Below are 14158 nucleotides of genomic sequence, written 5' to 3'. Positions count from 1 at the left end.
TCGCTGATCCCGCCCACATATGTGCTCATGATCACAGTCCCCACACATTGTGTAACCCTTCGGCCACTTGTTGATACAGGGAGTGGGGGGCTGCATGGGGTGGTGCAAGCATGTGAGGGTGGTTGAGGCTACACAGAGCGGGAGGGGTGGAGAGGGGTCTGCGGTAGGGAGTAGAGGCTGGATAGAGGAGTAGAAGGCTTGTTGGAGAGAAAGAGAAAGGGTGTGGAGCAGGTCTGTGCGGGAGTCCTGGGGTGAAAGGGGCGTGGGGTGTTGCCAGGAAGGAAATTGGTCCCCATGGATGCCCATCAGATGGGAGAGGATGTGGGATAACGGCCAGAGCTGCCCACTTGGAGCAAGGGAACCAGGTTCGAGTCTCGGCGTCAGCTCAGCATCTGTGATTCTGGGCAAATCACTTAATCTCCCTGTGCCTATGAACAGCGCCTAGAGACCCTTACGGCTGATTAGCCACTATACAAATCCAGAGTGTTAGGTCTTGGGCGGGGAAGATCCGCTATCATTGGGGTGCAAGGGTCCTCTCTATGTACTGGACCCCTGTGCCACAACACTATTGATAGCTAGGCTTAGAAGGGGCACTATGTCGTACTACGACGAACCTACAGCGCCCAGCGGCCCAAATAACGTTTAATTGAACTGAATGGAAATGAGAAAAGAGGAGAGAGGGCAGCCCAAGAAAGGGGGAGTGGGTAACAGGGACATGGAGAAAGAGACAAAGGGAAGAAGAAAAGAGAGAGGAGATAAATAGACAGCAAGAAAAAGGCAAGAGAGACAGATGGGGAAAGGAAAATACTCTGCAATACGAGAGATGGAGAAAATGAGAGGAGGACATACGAGAGAGAGAGAGGTGGAAAACGCAGGGTGGAGACTGGGCACAATGCAGAAAGAGTGCAAGGAAAAGAGAGAGAGAGATGGGGAGGGCGATCGAGTGAGAGAGAGAGGGGGGAGCGAGAGAAGTGAGAGGGGTGAGAGAGAGGGTCTCAGAGAAAGAGCATAGGTGAACTAGAGATGCGGAGGGCCTGTGAGAGTTGGGGAACTTGTCAGGAGGCCCTCCCCCCCCTCCTCCCCCCCCATACCAAGTCTCCGGTGCATTCCTCTCTCCCTGCAGGCACCGGATCTGCATACCATGAGCTCTGGTAATGCAGCGGCACCCCTGAAATGAGAGCGTACCCCTAAAAGCTGGGTGCCCGGCACACCTCCGATGCGGCTCTCCTCCTGCCCCAGAACCACACCTGCCCCCGGGGTGAGGCGCAGCGAGCAGTTCATGACCAATGAACACATTCAAGGCATCAACAGGTGAAATATATTTATTAAAAAAATAAATTAATGCATCGAAAAAAAACATTGTACAGTGAATAAAAAATATATTTACGAATGTCCAAAGTGTATTTTTTAACCGGGAGCCACGCCCCAAGTACAGAAGATAAAGTCGGGTTGGTCTATTTGCAGCAGGTGCGCAGCCCCCGTGCTGACGCGAGGTGGCGCTGTGATGAAACCAACAAGCAGCTGAGGCCTCAGTGCTCCCCGAGTGCTGCCGGCGATCACTCAAGGCGCTCCTAGGGGCCAGTGCCCTCTGCCTGCAGCCACTGGTGCCCCACGGGCAACCGATGTCTATAAATAACATTAATATTTCGTTTTAAATGAATGATCTGGGAACTGCCCCTTTTTAGGCCGGTTCAGAGGGCACTGCACTGGAGGGGCATTGACTACAGAGGGTCCCTGAGCGTGAGGGGCTGTCGGGCACTGCCCCCAGTGCTGGTTTGGGGCTCAGGACAGGGTGTGAGGGAGGCGGCATCCATTCCCCATGCTGGGGCCAGGCCGGCATGCCATCCCTCCCTGCCCGGGGTCTTTTGTTTCTATTCAGGCCTCCGGCAGGTCACTTTCTCAGCCCACACCCCTAATTTGCCCATCCATCAATCCCAGCCATTGAAAGTCCCTAGCAGTCAATAGACACTGGACCGCACCATTCCTCCAGGGGTGTCAAACGTTTGCAGTGATAAACGATTTGTCCAAACAGGAGAGAGAACACATGTAGTTGTCCAAGAGGTCATAGCATTGTCCATTTTCCAAAGATGGGGGTGGACGAATACGCGAAAGGGGTTGAATGTGATTTTCCCGCCAATTTCGCCCCAGTCCCCTGCGCACAGCATCCCGTCCGCCCAGGGCGGGCCTGCAGCTAGGATCGGTCCAGTATGTGAACAGTGATGGTCGTCGTGTCTCTGGGTCCCAGGGTGGCTGTGCTACCCTAACTGGAGCAGTTCGAGGGGGTCTGCCCCCCACGCAGCCGGCAGAGTCCTCACTTGCACACGTAGCGCTCCACAGTCCGCTCACACTTCTTGCACGTGACGTAGCAGCACCAGTGGTACTTGCACTGGCACCGTTCCACCACGGTCTCCGCGAAGACGTTGTAGCCTCGTCCGCAGCACATCAGGTGGCAGCTGTCGCTTCCTACAGACGTCTTGTTGCAGAGCCTGGGGGAGGAAGAGACAGGGCACGGTTAGTTAGGGGTCTCAGAGGGACTTCCTCCGTTTATGCTCCCTTCACTGCCAGAGAGTGAGCACGTGTGGTACCCAGCCGCACTACTGCAGCCCTACATGGTCATGTGTAATGTAAAAATGTAGTAAGCTCTTTTGATGGTAAAGAAGGGCAGGTCTAGGGACTCAACACAGAGATGTGCGGAGGGTTAGCAAATACCACACTCTGACCACTAGGTGGCCCTAATGCACTAGTTTCCTGAAGGCTATATACACGGCTACTGGAATTATGTGGCAGGGGAGGGCCAAATTATGCTGCAGGGTTGAGTAAATTATGTGGCAAGAAAAAGCACATTATGCGGCACATTTTGTGATAGTATTACTTCATTATTTTGACATTTATTAACACTGTCTGGGCATTCGTTGCCTTTCATTAGTACAAGTTAAATGCACAAATGTACCAATAAACTAAAGAAAGGTGACCATCAACCTTTGCAAGGACCTTCCACTGTGTGGCAACACGGGTCGCTGCATTTTTACTAACTTTTGAACCTTTTGAGCTAAAAAACAAACCATAGGGGCACATGTACAAGGAAATGGAGCAGCGCTGCACAGCGGTAAATTTTGCAGCACCACGCTGTGTCAATTAAAAAAAGCAACAATGCACCGTATTTACAAGAATACGATGCACCCGTGTTTTCCCTTGCACTGGCACTACAAGTAGCTGCCTAGTGCCAATACAGACAGCCTTATGCCATAGAGCAAGGGGGCCTGCATTGCAGCGATGATTGTTTATGTGCAGGAATGGCCCTCCCTGCACATAAACAATCAATAATGGCGATGTGCTACTTCCATGTGAGCTGCTGAGTGCAGCGCACACAGAAAAGGCAAAAACGAAGAGAAATAAAAGTATTCCTCCTCGTTGCACCAATCTAATGCCTGCTTTTACGGCGTTCATTTTTGGCGCTGCCACAAATTTACGCATCCTTGTAAACCTGGGGTAGCATCAAAAAGCAATGGGTGATCCGGTGGACCGCCCACAGCAACACCCATTGCACCCCCTTTCATGCAGATACCTGCATGAAAGGGTACCATCTCTATAAAGCGATGGCAAGCCACAAAAAGTAGCTTCACAGCGGTTTGTAAATATGGTGCAGGGCACTGCACCACACCAACATCGAAGAAAGTAACATTACCGCGGCGCAATGCATATGCCCCAAACATTTTGGGAGGTTAAAATCTGAAGATTACGCAGAGGATGGTTTATGTGGCAAATGCAGCAGATCTACAACTATGCACAAATCTATGCAGCCGCACAATCACATAAACCCAGTGGCCCTGGCTAAGGATTATGGTGCGAATATAATGTTCTGTGTCTGGAGGTTCAAAACTCCTCCAAGAAGTCACTGAGCGATAGTGACTGCCCACACTTACATTTGCCATTAAATACCACTACAGAAGAGAGCGCATGGTCTCCGCAGTACACACAGCAGAAGACTGACCCTTGATGTCTCTCTGAGGTCCTTACCTGTCCTGCGTTCCGTAGGAGCCCACTTTGGGGTTCTTGTTGCAGTAGTCGGGGGAGCTGACCATGTAGACAAGCTCAGCGTCCCTCACGGGCCGGATGTCCAGCTCCTTGGGCACCAGCTGCCTCCGGATGCCCATGTGGCGGTGAATGACCTTGGTGGCACCAAGGTATTTAGACTTGAGGTCTTCAGAGATGTCTCGGAGATCATGCAGTCCTTTCCAGCAGGTCTTGACGGAGCAGGACCCCGACACGCCATGGCACTTACATTTGGTCTCCAGAGAGTCGATAAGGACCTGAGAGAGAAGGAAAGATGTCTGTGAGGACTTCATATCTCAAGGTGGGCATCCTTCACTCAACATGATCTGCATACTGTGGGGTGCCGCTGATGTGCCCCTGGCTCTAATCTAGGGTGTAACATGGAAGACTAGTCTAAAAGACCAGACCCCCTGTGAACTGCAAGAACTATACGAAGGAGGATAGCCCAGCATGAGGCAGACCCTACTCTAACCTGTGGTCTGTGGACACCTTCCCCACCAGAGAGGACCTTCTCAGGTCGCACCTCAGACATCCTCTTCCCCACCACAAACTTCCCAATACGGTCTCTTACTGCTACACACACCACATCCACCAATGGTTGCTCCAGACACGCACACACAAACGTACCACCACCACCACTGCCACCACCACCACCACATTGTACTACCTCACCTACACATTTCTCTACTCAGCCCAAACAACAGACCTTCTCCTGCATGCCACCGCCCACCACACACCAAGGCACATAAGTAAAGTCCACATATGTGGTGAGGTTACGCTCACCTGTCTGCCCACTGCATTGTTATGAAGGTTCATCAACTTGGTGGCTTGGGACCCAGATTTAGTGAACTTCATGGGCGCGTCTGCGAAGGCGGCCCCCAACTGCAGGCCATAGCGTAGGTTGTCCCCGCAGCCGCCCCACCTGAAGTTGGGCCCTGGTACTTCCGCGGGCACAGGTCCGCATGAGCATGTGGGCAGCTCCCCTGCTGCACAAGCACGTGAGATGGAGTGTGAAACCGCGGCCGAGGCTAGCGCATACACAAAAGCGGCTTCCCTAGTCCCTAGGAAGAGGGGGGAAAAATGCATGTTAGTATTTTTTCAAAATTGTAAAGTAATTGGTAGTTTATGGTGTACAGATTTAGTAATTGTTTATCATTATTTTACATTAAAGTCAGCTGGGGCCGCTGCAGGGAAGAGCAGTGGGGCCGATTGGGGGGAATTCGAGCAGGGCCGGACTGGTAACCGAAACCAGTCCTGGCAAACTGCTCAGCCAAGGGGGTTGGTGAAGGGGTGACGCCGAGCTGTTTGCCGATTTTGTTACGGGGGTCGAGATCGCAGCTTCGCTGCAAAACCGACCCCCGGTAACAGAAACGGCCCCAAGGGACCCAAAACCGGCCCCACCCTGGGGATCCACCAGGGAGATCACCGGTGCCCGCTACAACCAGCCCGGCCCTGATTTTGAGAGACGACCACGAGTGAAAATTAATTATTTATTTAATTTTCCCTTGTGGTCGCCTCTCGAAATTCCCCTCTCCCCCCCCCCCCTGCCCCCCCCCCAAGCCGGCTCCACCGCTCTTACCTGCAGCAGCCATGGCTGGTTAAAGTTACTGTAAATGAGGTGATAATATGGGATCTGTGAATAATCTATTTATTTTAGGTTTTTGTAATGCCGTTTTGTACAGTGTTGTAATGTGCATGTACCACACCCTGTAATATTGTATTAACAAGCATGTACGTGTAATGAAAGCTGATACCAGGAGGTGGACAGGGCAGTGCTTAATTTGAGCCGGAGGTTTCTGGTGCTGGGCACAGGCGCTTAATTGTCAACACAAGCGCTTGTGACAGCCTGCCACAAGGTGGGGCTGTCTATCTAATTTGGAGATGGCACAACATCAGTTAAGTATTAATTTAATCTAGATTAATAATGACTATAAACTGCCGCCCTAGCCGTTCTTAGCTTTGAGGGCCTGAAAAAGTCCGAAGTGTCACCGTGGAGTGGGATGGATACTGGTACTATCATTGGCAGCGCTGGCAGGGCCACTGTATGATGGAAGCTGCCGTGGCCTCCTGCTGAGAAACCTGGCACTTATGTTTTTGTGTGCAAATTAAGCACTGGCAGCAAGGGTCAAAGACCACCTACCTTTCATGAGGTCCGGGGCGTAGTCGGGGGCGAGCTCGATGGAGGAGCAGTTCCACCGCATGTCGGAGAACGCCCTCTGGCAGGCCAGCTTGGTCTGGGCGGCGGCGTGCACGATGGTGGGCATGACTTCCAGGTTCCGCTTGCACAGCTGGTACTGGTCCGGGAGCAGTCCGTCCAGCAGGCGGCAGTGTTGGCTCTCGTTCCAGCCCACTGCGCTGCCGTTCGCCGTCAGGCCACTGGGGGGAGACAAGCGCACAGGTCAGAAACCGCAGGGAAAACGAAACACGAGCTCCCACGGGACCCTACTCATGAAACTGGGCGTGGGCTTTCAATGAGAACCCCAGGAAGACTCAATGGGCAACAGACAATCACAGACAAAAAGTTAGGCCAACTCCTCTCCCCCATGATTAATGATTCGGATTCTATATAGTTTATTCGGTTTGTAAAAATGCATATTTCCATTTTCCATTGAAAAGTGTTCAAATGTCGAGAATTTTGAAACACTTTAAAAACGCCGTACATGCCCAATCAACAACCACGTCGGGAACAAACGAAAATATAATATTTTGAGTATTAAGTGAAGAAAGCTTAACCAAGGCGGGACCGTAAAACGGCCTCTGCCCCAGGGTTCGTTGGCGTGCCCCTGCAATTTCAGGCGAGAGAGACACCTCCCCGTGCCTCTCAGCCCCCCCCCCCCCCTCCCCTCCCCTCCGCCCCCCTCCATAGCACAGCTCTGGGGGCTTGGATGATCTTATAAAAGTAAGATACAAGAAACAGTGGTCCTAGACCATCATTTATGAATCAGCAAATGATTTATAAAAGTAAGGCAGCTCAGTTGGTCAATGGTCCTGCTACAATGATCTGCATTCAATTTGAAGATCCAGCGGTCAGATCCAAGCACGGTCAATCAACCCGTTCATCCTTCTGGAGTGGATACAATAAAGTAGCGTTGGCTAAGGTAATATTGATCTCGAGATCCCAGAGTCCCAGCGCAGCAGCGTGCCGCAGTGTGATCGTGTGCGGCGCCTGGAATTGTCTAACGGCCTGTGTTTAGCGGCAACTAGGGGGCTGTGATGGGTCTCAGCCCCGCATTCTGTTCCTACAAATCCCGAAAATATGCCATAGCATGGGTCGACTTCAGCGTTTAATTTACTATTCTGAAAACCTCAGCTATGGCCGGGCGGTAAGCGGATTCGTTGTCCGTTACCTGCTGATGGAAGCCAGTGAGATGGGGTACACACAGCACTGGAGCCCCCGTCTAGGCAGGCCCCACCCCCCACCCAGCCTCACAAACTCCTTCCTTTCGAAACCCCAAGGACTCGCTGCCAATAAAACCTAATGGCGCGCTGGTGATTTAGTGTGACACACATGTGCACCAGGGCCTTGCACCGGGACCGGCTTTGTGCTCCTATTAATAATTGCTCAGAGGGGTGGGAGGCCTGGGGCGCGGGGGCGTGTGGGGCACATTCCAAGCTAATCAGGGCCACGCAGCGGACCTCTCGGTGACAAAGAGGCAAGCAGACCCCGGCTGGGCAGCGGGTCGAAGCCAGCTGAGAGGCAGGCAGCGCTCCGAGGGCCGAGGCGGGTGACAGCTGGGGCCAGCCGGGAGCGGGCTGCACACGAGGCTGCGGCCTGGAGGTGTTGAGGGAAACAAACCTCTTGGGGGGGGGGGGGGGCTGCACGCGAGAGGCCTGTGGGGCCCTCAGCCAACTCGTGTGCAATCTTGAATACAGTGGGGCTTGGGTAGGGGAGGGGGTATGTGTGCTGGCCGCACACCGGATCAGTTATGCCTCCAGGCAACACAACGGAGGCCTGGGGCAGGTAGAGTCTAAAGACTGCATCCATCATAGGGGAGCTGTGTGCAGGCTGCACAGAGATAAGGCTTGGAGGGGAGCTGTGTGCAGGCTGCACAAGGGAGAGCTGAGGTCTGCGCTGAGGCCTGGAGGGAGCTGTGTGTATGCTGCACAAGGTAGAGCTAAGGTCTGCGCTGAGGCCTGGAGGGAGCTGTGTGTATGCTGCACAAGGGAGAGCTGAGCCCTGGAGGGGAGCTGTGTGCAGGCTGCACAATGTAGAGCAGAGGCCTGCGCGGAGGCCCGAAGGGGAGCTGTATGTATGCTGCACATGGTGGAGCTGAGGCCTGGAGTGAGGTGGTCTGTGTGTAGGCTGCACAAGGGAGAGCTGAGGCCTTGGGTGATCTGTGTGCAGGCTGCAGAAGGGAGAGCTGAGCCCTGGATGAGAGCTGTGTGCAGGCTGCACAAGGTAGAGCTGTGCCCTGGAAGGGAGCTGTGTGTATGCTGCACAAGGTAGAGCTAAGGCCTGGAGGGGGGGTGGTCTGTGTGTATGCTGCACGAGGGAGAGCTGAGGCCTCGAGGGGAGCTGTGTGCAGGCTGCACAAGGGAGAGCTGAGGCCTGATGGGGAGCTGTATGTATGCTGCACATGGTGGAGCTGAGGCCTGTGCTGAGGCCTGAAGGGGAGCTGTATGTATGCTGCACATGGTGGAGCTGAGGCCTGGAGGGGGGGGTGGGTGGTCTGTGTGCAGGCTGCACAAGGTAGAGCTAAGGCCTGGAGGGGGGTGGTCTGTGTGCAGGCTGCACAATGGAGAGCTGAGGCCTGAAGGGGAGCTGTATGTATGCTGCACATGGTGGAGCTGAGGCCTGGAGGGAGGGGGGGGTCTGTGTGCAGGCTGCACAAGGGAGAGCTGAGCCCTGGAGGAGAGCTGTGTGCAGGCTGCACAAGGTAGAGCTAAGGCCTGGAAGAGAGCTTTGTGTATGCTGGACGAGGGAAAGCTGAGGCCTGGGGGTAGCTGTGTGTAGGCTGAACAAGGGAAATCTGAGGCCTGGAGGGGAGCTGTGTGTATGCTGCATAAGGAGTGCTGATACTTGGGGGTAGCTGTGTGTATGCTGCAAAGGGAGTGCTGAGGCCTGCAGGAGAGCTGTGTGCAGGCTGCACAAGGGAGAGCTGAGCCCTGGAGGGGAGCTGTGTGCAGGCTGCACGAGGGAGAGCTGGGGCCTCGAGGGGAGCTGTGTGCAGGCTGCACAAGGGAGAGTTGGGGCCTGGGGGGTAGCTGTGTGCAGTCTGCACAAGGGAGAGCTGAGCCCTGGAGGGGAGCTGTGTGCGTGCTGCACAAGGGAGCTGAGGCCTGGAGGGGAGCTCTGTGCAGGCTGCACAAGGGAGCTGAGGCCTGGAGGGGAGCTCTGTGCAGGCTGCTCAAGGGAGCTGAGGCCTGGGGGTAGCTGTGTGCAGTCTGCACAAGGGAGAGCTGAGCCCTGGAGGGGAGCTGTGTGTGTGCTGCAAAGGGAGAGCTGAGGCCTCGAGGGGAGCTGTGTGCAGGCTGCAAACGGAGTGCTGAGCCCTGGAGGAGAGCTGTGTGCAGGCTGCACAAGGAAGGGGGGGGGGGGGGGTGCAGCTGCACAGTAGGCTAAGGTTTGTGCCAGGTAGACAGTCTACAGGCTGCACCCACCAGAAGGACGAGACCTGTGACAGGTGCCGAGTGGGGAGCAGGCTGCTTCCAGGAGGACTGTGGGGTGCGGTAGGAGGGTGGCTGCTGTGGGCAGGCTGCAGCACCCTCAAGAAATGCACCGTAGGGGCACAATACACGTATTTGAATCTAACAAATAAGTAACTGTTATAAGGCACTGACAAGCACCTGCCAGCTAGGAGCTTTCAAGAGGTCGACATAAAAAGAAGAGGCCGGCTCGTGCACGAGAAGCAGGCGTGAGATCACAGTAAATGCGTGACAGGTGCCGCTCGGCGGGCAGAGGCCAGGGTGGTTACACACACAGGCCGCGCCTGTGTAATAAAGTGTCTCTTCTACTGGTAAAGTGCAGGGGTGCACACTTTAGAGCTGGCAGTAAAATGGGTCGTGTATCCTCACTGGCGTGAATAGTTTTATAGATCACCTTTTCGCCTCTGTGTCTGCAGAGTTAAACGTCGCACCCTCCCTCCCCCCCCCCCCCCCCACACACCCCTTCCTGATGGAAGAGCGCACAGTCTGCCTCTTTTGGGAGCTAGCTGCACGCCCAGTGTGCAGAGGAATGCTAATGTATCACAGCTGCCCGTCTACCCCTTCAGCCTGCTTCTGCCCACATGGTGACATAAAGCGCTTAGTTACAGCGCTCTGCCACCCGCCAGAATCTAGCAGCGCTATATAAAACTAATCGATAAAATGAACTGCGCACATACAAGTGATTGGGGGATACACTTAACGCGCGCACAAAGTGGGGGCGACCCTCGATACACGCCGGTGTTATCCGAAGCACGGCGCGCGCCAGTCCGAGGTACATAAAGCGCTTTATGGTTCAAAGGCCCAGGGTTTCCGAGAACCGCTGAAATCAAATACCTTTGGACGACACCGGAACTGTCCTCCAGCCCTGACCTTTTCACTTAGCTCACACTAAGAATTAAACCGGTTTAATTCCCAGCATGTTACCCCCCCACTTGAGATAAGCCAACAAGTACTGGAATGTAACCCTCCCCCGTACCTTGCCCACCAAAACCCGGAAAGGGCTATTTTGAGACTCGCTAGCTCAAATCAGCTCAGAAATGGGGAGTCCAGAGTAGTAAGCGCTATATAAATGCAGTTACAATACAATTATAAATAAAATAATTTCCTATGAGATTCAGGGCGCTTTTTAAGTGCCGGATAAACCACTTCTGTATCGATAGACCAAGCCGCCTCCGCTGTTCCATATACTGTAATGTAAAGCGGTTTATGTCCCCGTTTGTATCCCTGTCTGCTGATACGAAATGCGTCCGGGAATAGAGACCCCCCCCCCCTCCCCAGAGTTTAACAAGCGACTCCAATATTACGAAGCAGAACACATCTATATATACAATATTTCAGTGCATGCTTCTCAGATGGTTTTTTTTAGAAACTTTTGAACACAAAACGGAATAGTGTGTTAGCGATAGCGCCTGCCCCCGCACTCCCCCCACGAAAACACAAGAGAACCCCTTCCAAGACCATGGCGTTGTACGAGTGCCCCCAACACCCCAGCCATGCACCCCACAGCCCCCCTAAAAGGTCTCGAACTGGAATAAATCACTTACAGCCACTGGATGGCTCCACAGACCGTGATGCAGTGCAGGAGGGCGGCGGTGACAAACAGGGGGGCTCTGGTTCCAGGGGCCATAGTCCGGTGTGCAGGATCCGGGTTCGGGGGTGCTCACGGAGCAGGGGAGAAAAGTCCAGCAGGGGAGACGGCCCGCTGCAGTCCCGGGTGACACAGAAACCACTTCCAAAAAGTTCCACAAATCCCTTTTCCTGGGCACGGCTGGCTGGGTGTTGCGGCACTGGTGCCCTCTGTGCGGGCACTGCGGTGTGTGCTGGCTCTGCCGTCTGTCCTGGCTCTGCCGTCTGTCCTGGCTCCGCGGACACTCCCTCCCTGTCCAAGGCTCTGGTTCTTTTCCCTGACCCCGCCGCTGCCCCTCTGCTTTAAACCCCCGTGACGTCACCGCCGTGTGCTAATCAGGTGCAATTACCAAACTCCTTGTGACAATGGGCTGGCCCTGCGGCCTGGTGTGAAACGGTGCCCAGATCCCCCCCGGAGCGCCCGGCACACAAAGGAGCGTCTGGCCCCCGGCCCCCCTGGACAGCCAATCCACACCCTCGCAGGGCGGGGGCGGGGCCAGGTACAGAGATGCAGGGACCGGGTGGTGGGTGGTGAGAGCATCCTAGGGTTCAAAGAAACATCTTTAAAGAACTCGGATCGTGGGGTCCCCACTGCCGGGGAAACCACACATGAATGGGGGATTCTCGGGGTGCTGCAGCGGCGCTGGGGGTGGGGGCCGCGAGAAGTGCCACAGCCAGGCAGCTGCAGTAAGTGGATTCAGGTATCCGACCCAGCATTAGGGGTACGGGGGTGCCAACCACTGGTGCACACCCGCGACACTACAAACAGTGAAACTGTGCACACTCATGGGAGGGCAAACAGTGACCGGGTGCACTCACGGCAGGTCTAACACTGACCTGGTGCACACTCACGGGAGGGCAAACAGTGACCGGGTGCACTCACGGCAGGTCTAACACTGACATGGTGCACACTCACGGGAGGGCAAACAGTGACCGGGTGCACTCACGGCAGGTCTAACACTGACCTGGTGCAAACTCACGGGAGGGCAAACAGTGACCGGGTGCACTCACGGCAGGTCTAACACTGACATGGTGCACACTCACGGGAGGGCAAACAGTGACCGGGTGCACTCACGGCAGGTCTAACACTGACCTGGTGCACACTCACGGGAGGGCAAACAGTGACCGGGTGCACTCACGGCAGGGCAAACAGTGACGGGCATACTCACGACAGAGCAAATCACGACATGGCGCACACAAATGGTGGGCATAACGTGACATGTGCACACTGAGCACAGGACAGTGACTGGGTGCACACTGAGGACAGGGCAAATAGTGACATGAGCACATCGAGGACAGGACAAAGAGTGACCTGGTGCACAGTGAGGCCAGGGCAAACAGTGATCGGGTGCACACTGAGCACAAGGCAAAGAGTTACCGGTGCACACTGAGGACAGGGCAAATAGTGACCGGTGCACAGTGAGGCCAGGGCAAAGAGTGACCGGTGCACACTGAGCACAGGACAGTGACTGGGTGCACACTGAGCACAAGGCAAAGAGTGACCGGTGCACACTGAGGACAGGGTAAAGAGTGACCGGTGCACACTGAGGACAGGACAAAGAGTGACCTGGTGCACACCGAGGACAGGGCAAAGAGTGACCTGGTGCACACTGAGGACAGGGCAAAGAGTGACCGGTGCACACTGAGGACAGGGTAAAGAGTGACCGGTGCACACTGAGGACAGGACAAAGAGTGACAGGGTGCACACTGAGGGCAAGGCAAAGAGTTACCGGTGCACACTGAGGACAGGGCAAATAGTGACCGGTGCACAGTGAGGCCAGGGCAAAGAGTGACCGGTGCACACTGAGCACAGGACAGTGACTGGGTGCACACTGAGCACAAGGCAAAGAGTGACCGGTGCACACTGAGGACAGGGTAAAGAGTGACCGGTGCACACTGAGGACAGGACAAAGAGTGACCTGGTGCACACCGAGGACAGGGCAAAGAGTGACCTGGTGCACACTGAGGACAGGGCAAAGAGTGACCGGTGCACACTGAGGACAGGGTAAAGAGTGACCGGTGCACACTGAGGGCAAGGCAAAGAGTGACCTGGTGCACACTGAGGGCAAGGCAAAGAGTGACCGGTGCACACTGAGGACAGGGCAAATAGTGACCGGTGCACAGTGAGGCCAGGGCAAAGAGTGACCGGTGCACACTGAGCACAGGACAGTGACTGGGTGCACACTGAGCACAAGGCAAAGAGTGACCGGTGCACACTGAGGACAGGGTAAAGAGTGACCGGTGCACACTGAGGACAGGACAAAGAGTGACCTGGTGCACACCGAGGACAGGGCAAAGAGTGACCTGGTGCACACTGAGGACAGGGCAAAGAGTGACCGGTGCACACTGAGGACAGGGTAAAGAGTGACCGGTGCACACTGAGGACAGGGTAAAGAGTGACCGGTGCACACTGAGGACAGGACAAAGAGTGACCTGGTGCACACCGAGGACAGGGCAAAGAGTGACCTGGTGCACACTGAGGACAGGGCAAAGAGTGACCGGTGCACACTGAGGACAGGGTAAAGAGTGACCGGTGCACACTGAGGACAGGACAAAGAGTGACAGGGTGCACACTGAGGGCAAGGCAAAGAGTTACCGGTGCACACTGAGGACAGGGCAAACAGTGACAGGGTGCACACTGAGGGCAAGGCAAAGAGTTACCGGTGCACACTGAGGACAGGGCAAAGAGTGACCGGTGCACACTGAGGACAGGGTAAAGAGTGACCGGTGCACACTGAGGACAGGACAAAGAGTGACCTGGTGCACACCGAGGACAGGACAAAGAGTGACCGGTGCACACTGAGGACAGGGCAAACAGTGACAGGGTGCACAC

General features: G+C 55.0%; 1 protein-coding gene across 2 annotated transcripts in view; it reads right to left on the bottom strand.

Annotated features, from left to right (window-relative positions):
• Positions 1-1306: 1306 nt before the first annotated feature.
• The window catches only part of LOC146829672 (protein Wnt-11b-like), a 102275-nt gene continuing 89423 nt past the window's right edge, over positions 1307-14158 (bottom strand). The window contains exons 1-5 of one of the 2 annotated variants that reach the window (XM_085608344.1): positions 11244-11612; positions 6194-6429; positions 4837-5114; positions 4018-4310; positions 1307-2486 (exon numbers count right to left, since the gene is read on the bottom strand). In XM_085608344.1, the coding sequence (XP_085464470.1) occupies positions 2312-2486; positions 4018-4310; positions 4837-5114; positions 6194-6429; positions 11244-11326 (1065 nt within the window). In that variant the 5' untranslated portion in view covers positions 11327-11612 and the 3' untranslated portion in view covers positions 1307-2311. Of the gene's footprint in view, positions 2487-4017; positions 4311-4836; positions 5115-6193; positions 6430-11243; positions 11613-14158 lie in introns of those variants that run through there. The other variant, XM_085608345.1, reaches the window with a different exon arrangement.

The sequence above is a fragment of the Triturus cristatus genome, chromosome 5_2 (genome assembly GCF_964204655.1).
Source record: "Triturus cristatus chromosome 5_2, aTriCri1.1, whole genome shotgun sequence".
Taxonomy (NCBI): Eukaryota; Metazoa; Chordata; class Amphibia; order Caudata; family Salamandridae; genus Triturus; species Triturus cristatus.
This window is presented reverse-complemented; position numbering and strand designations above follow the sequence as displayed.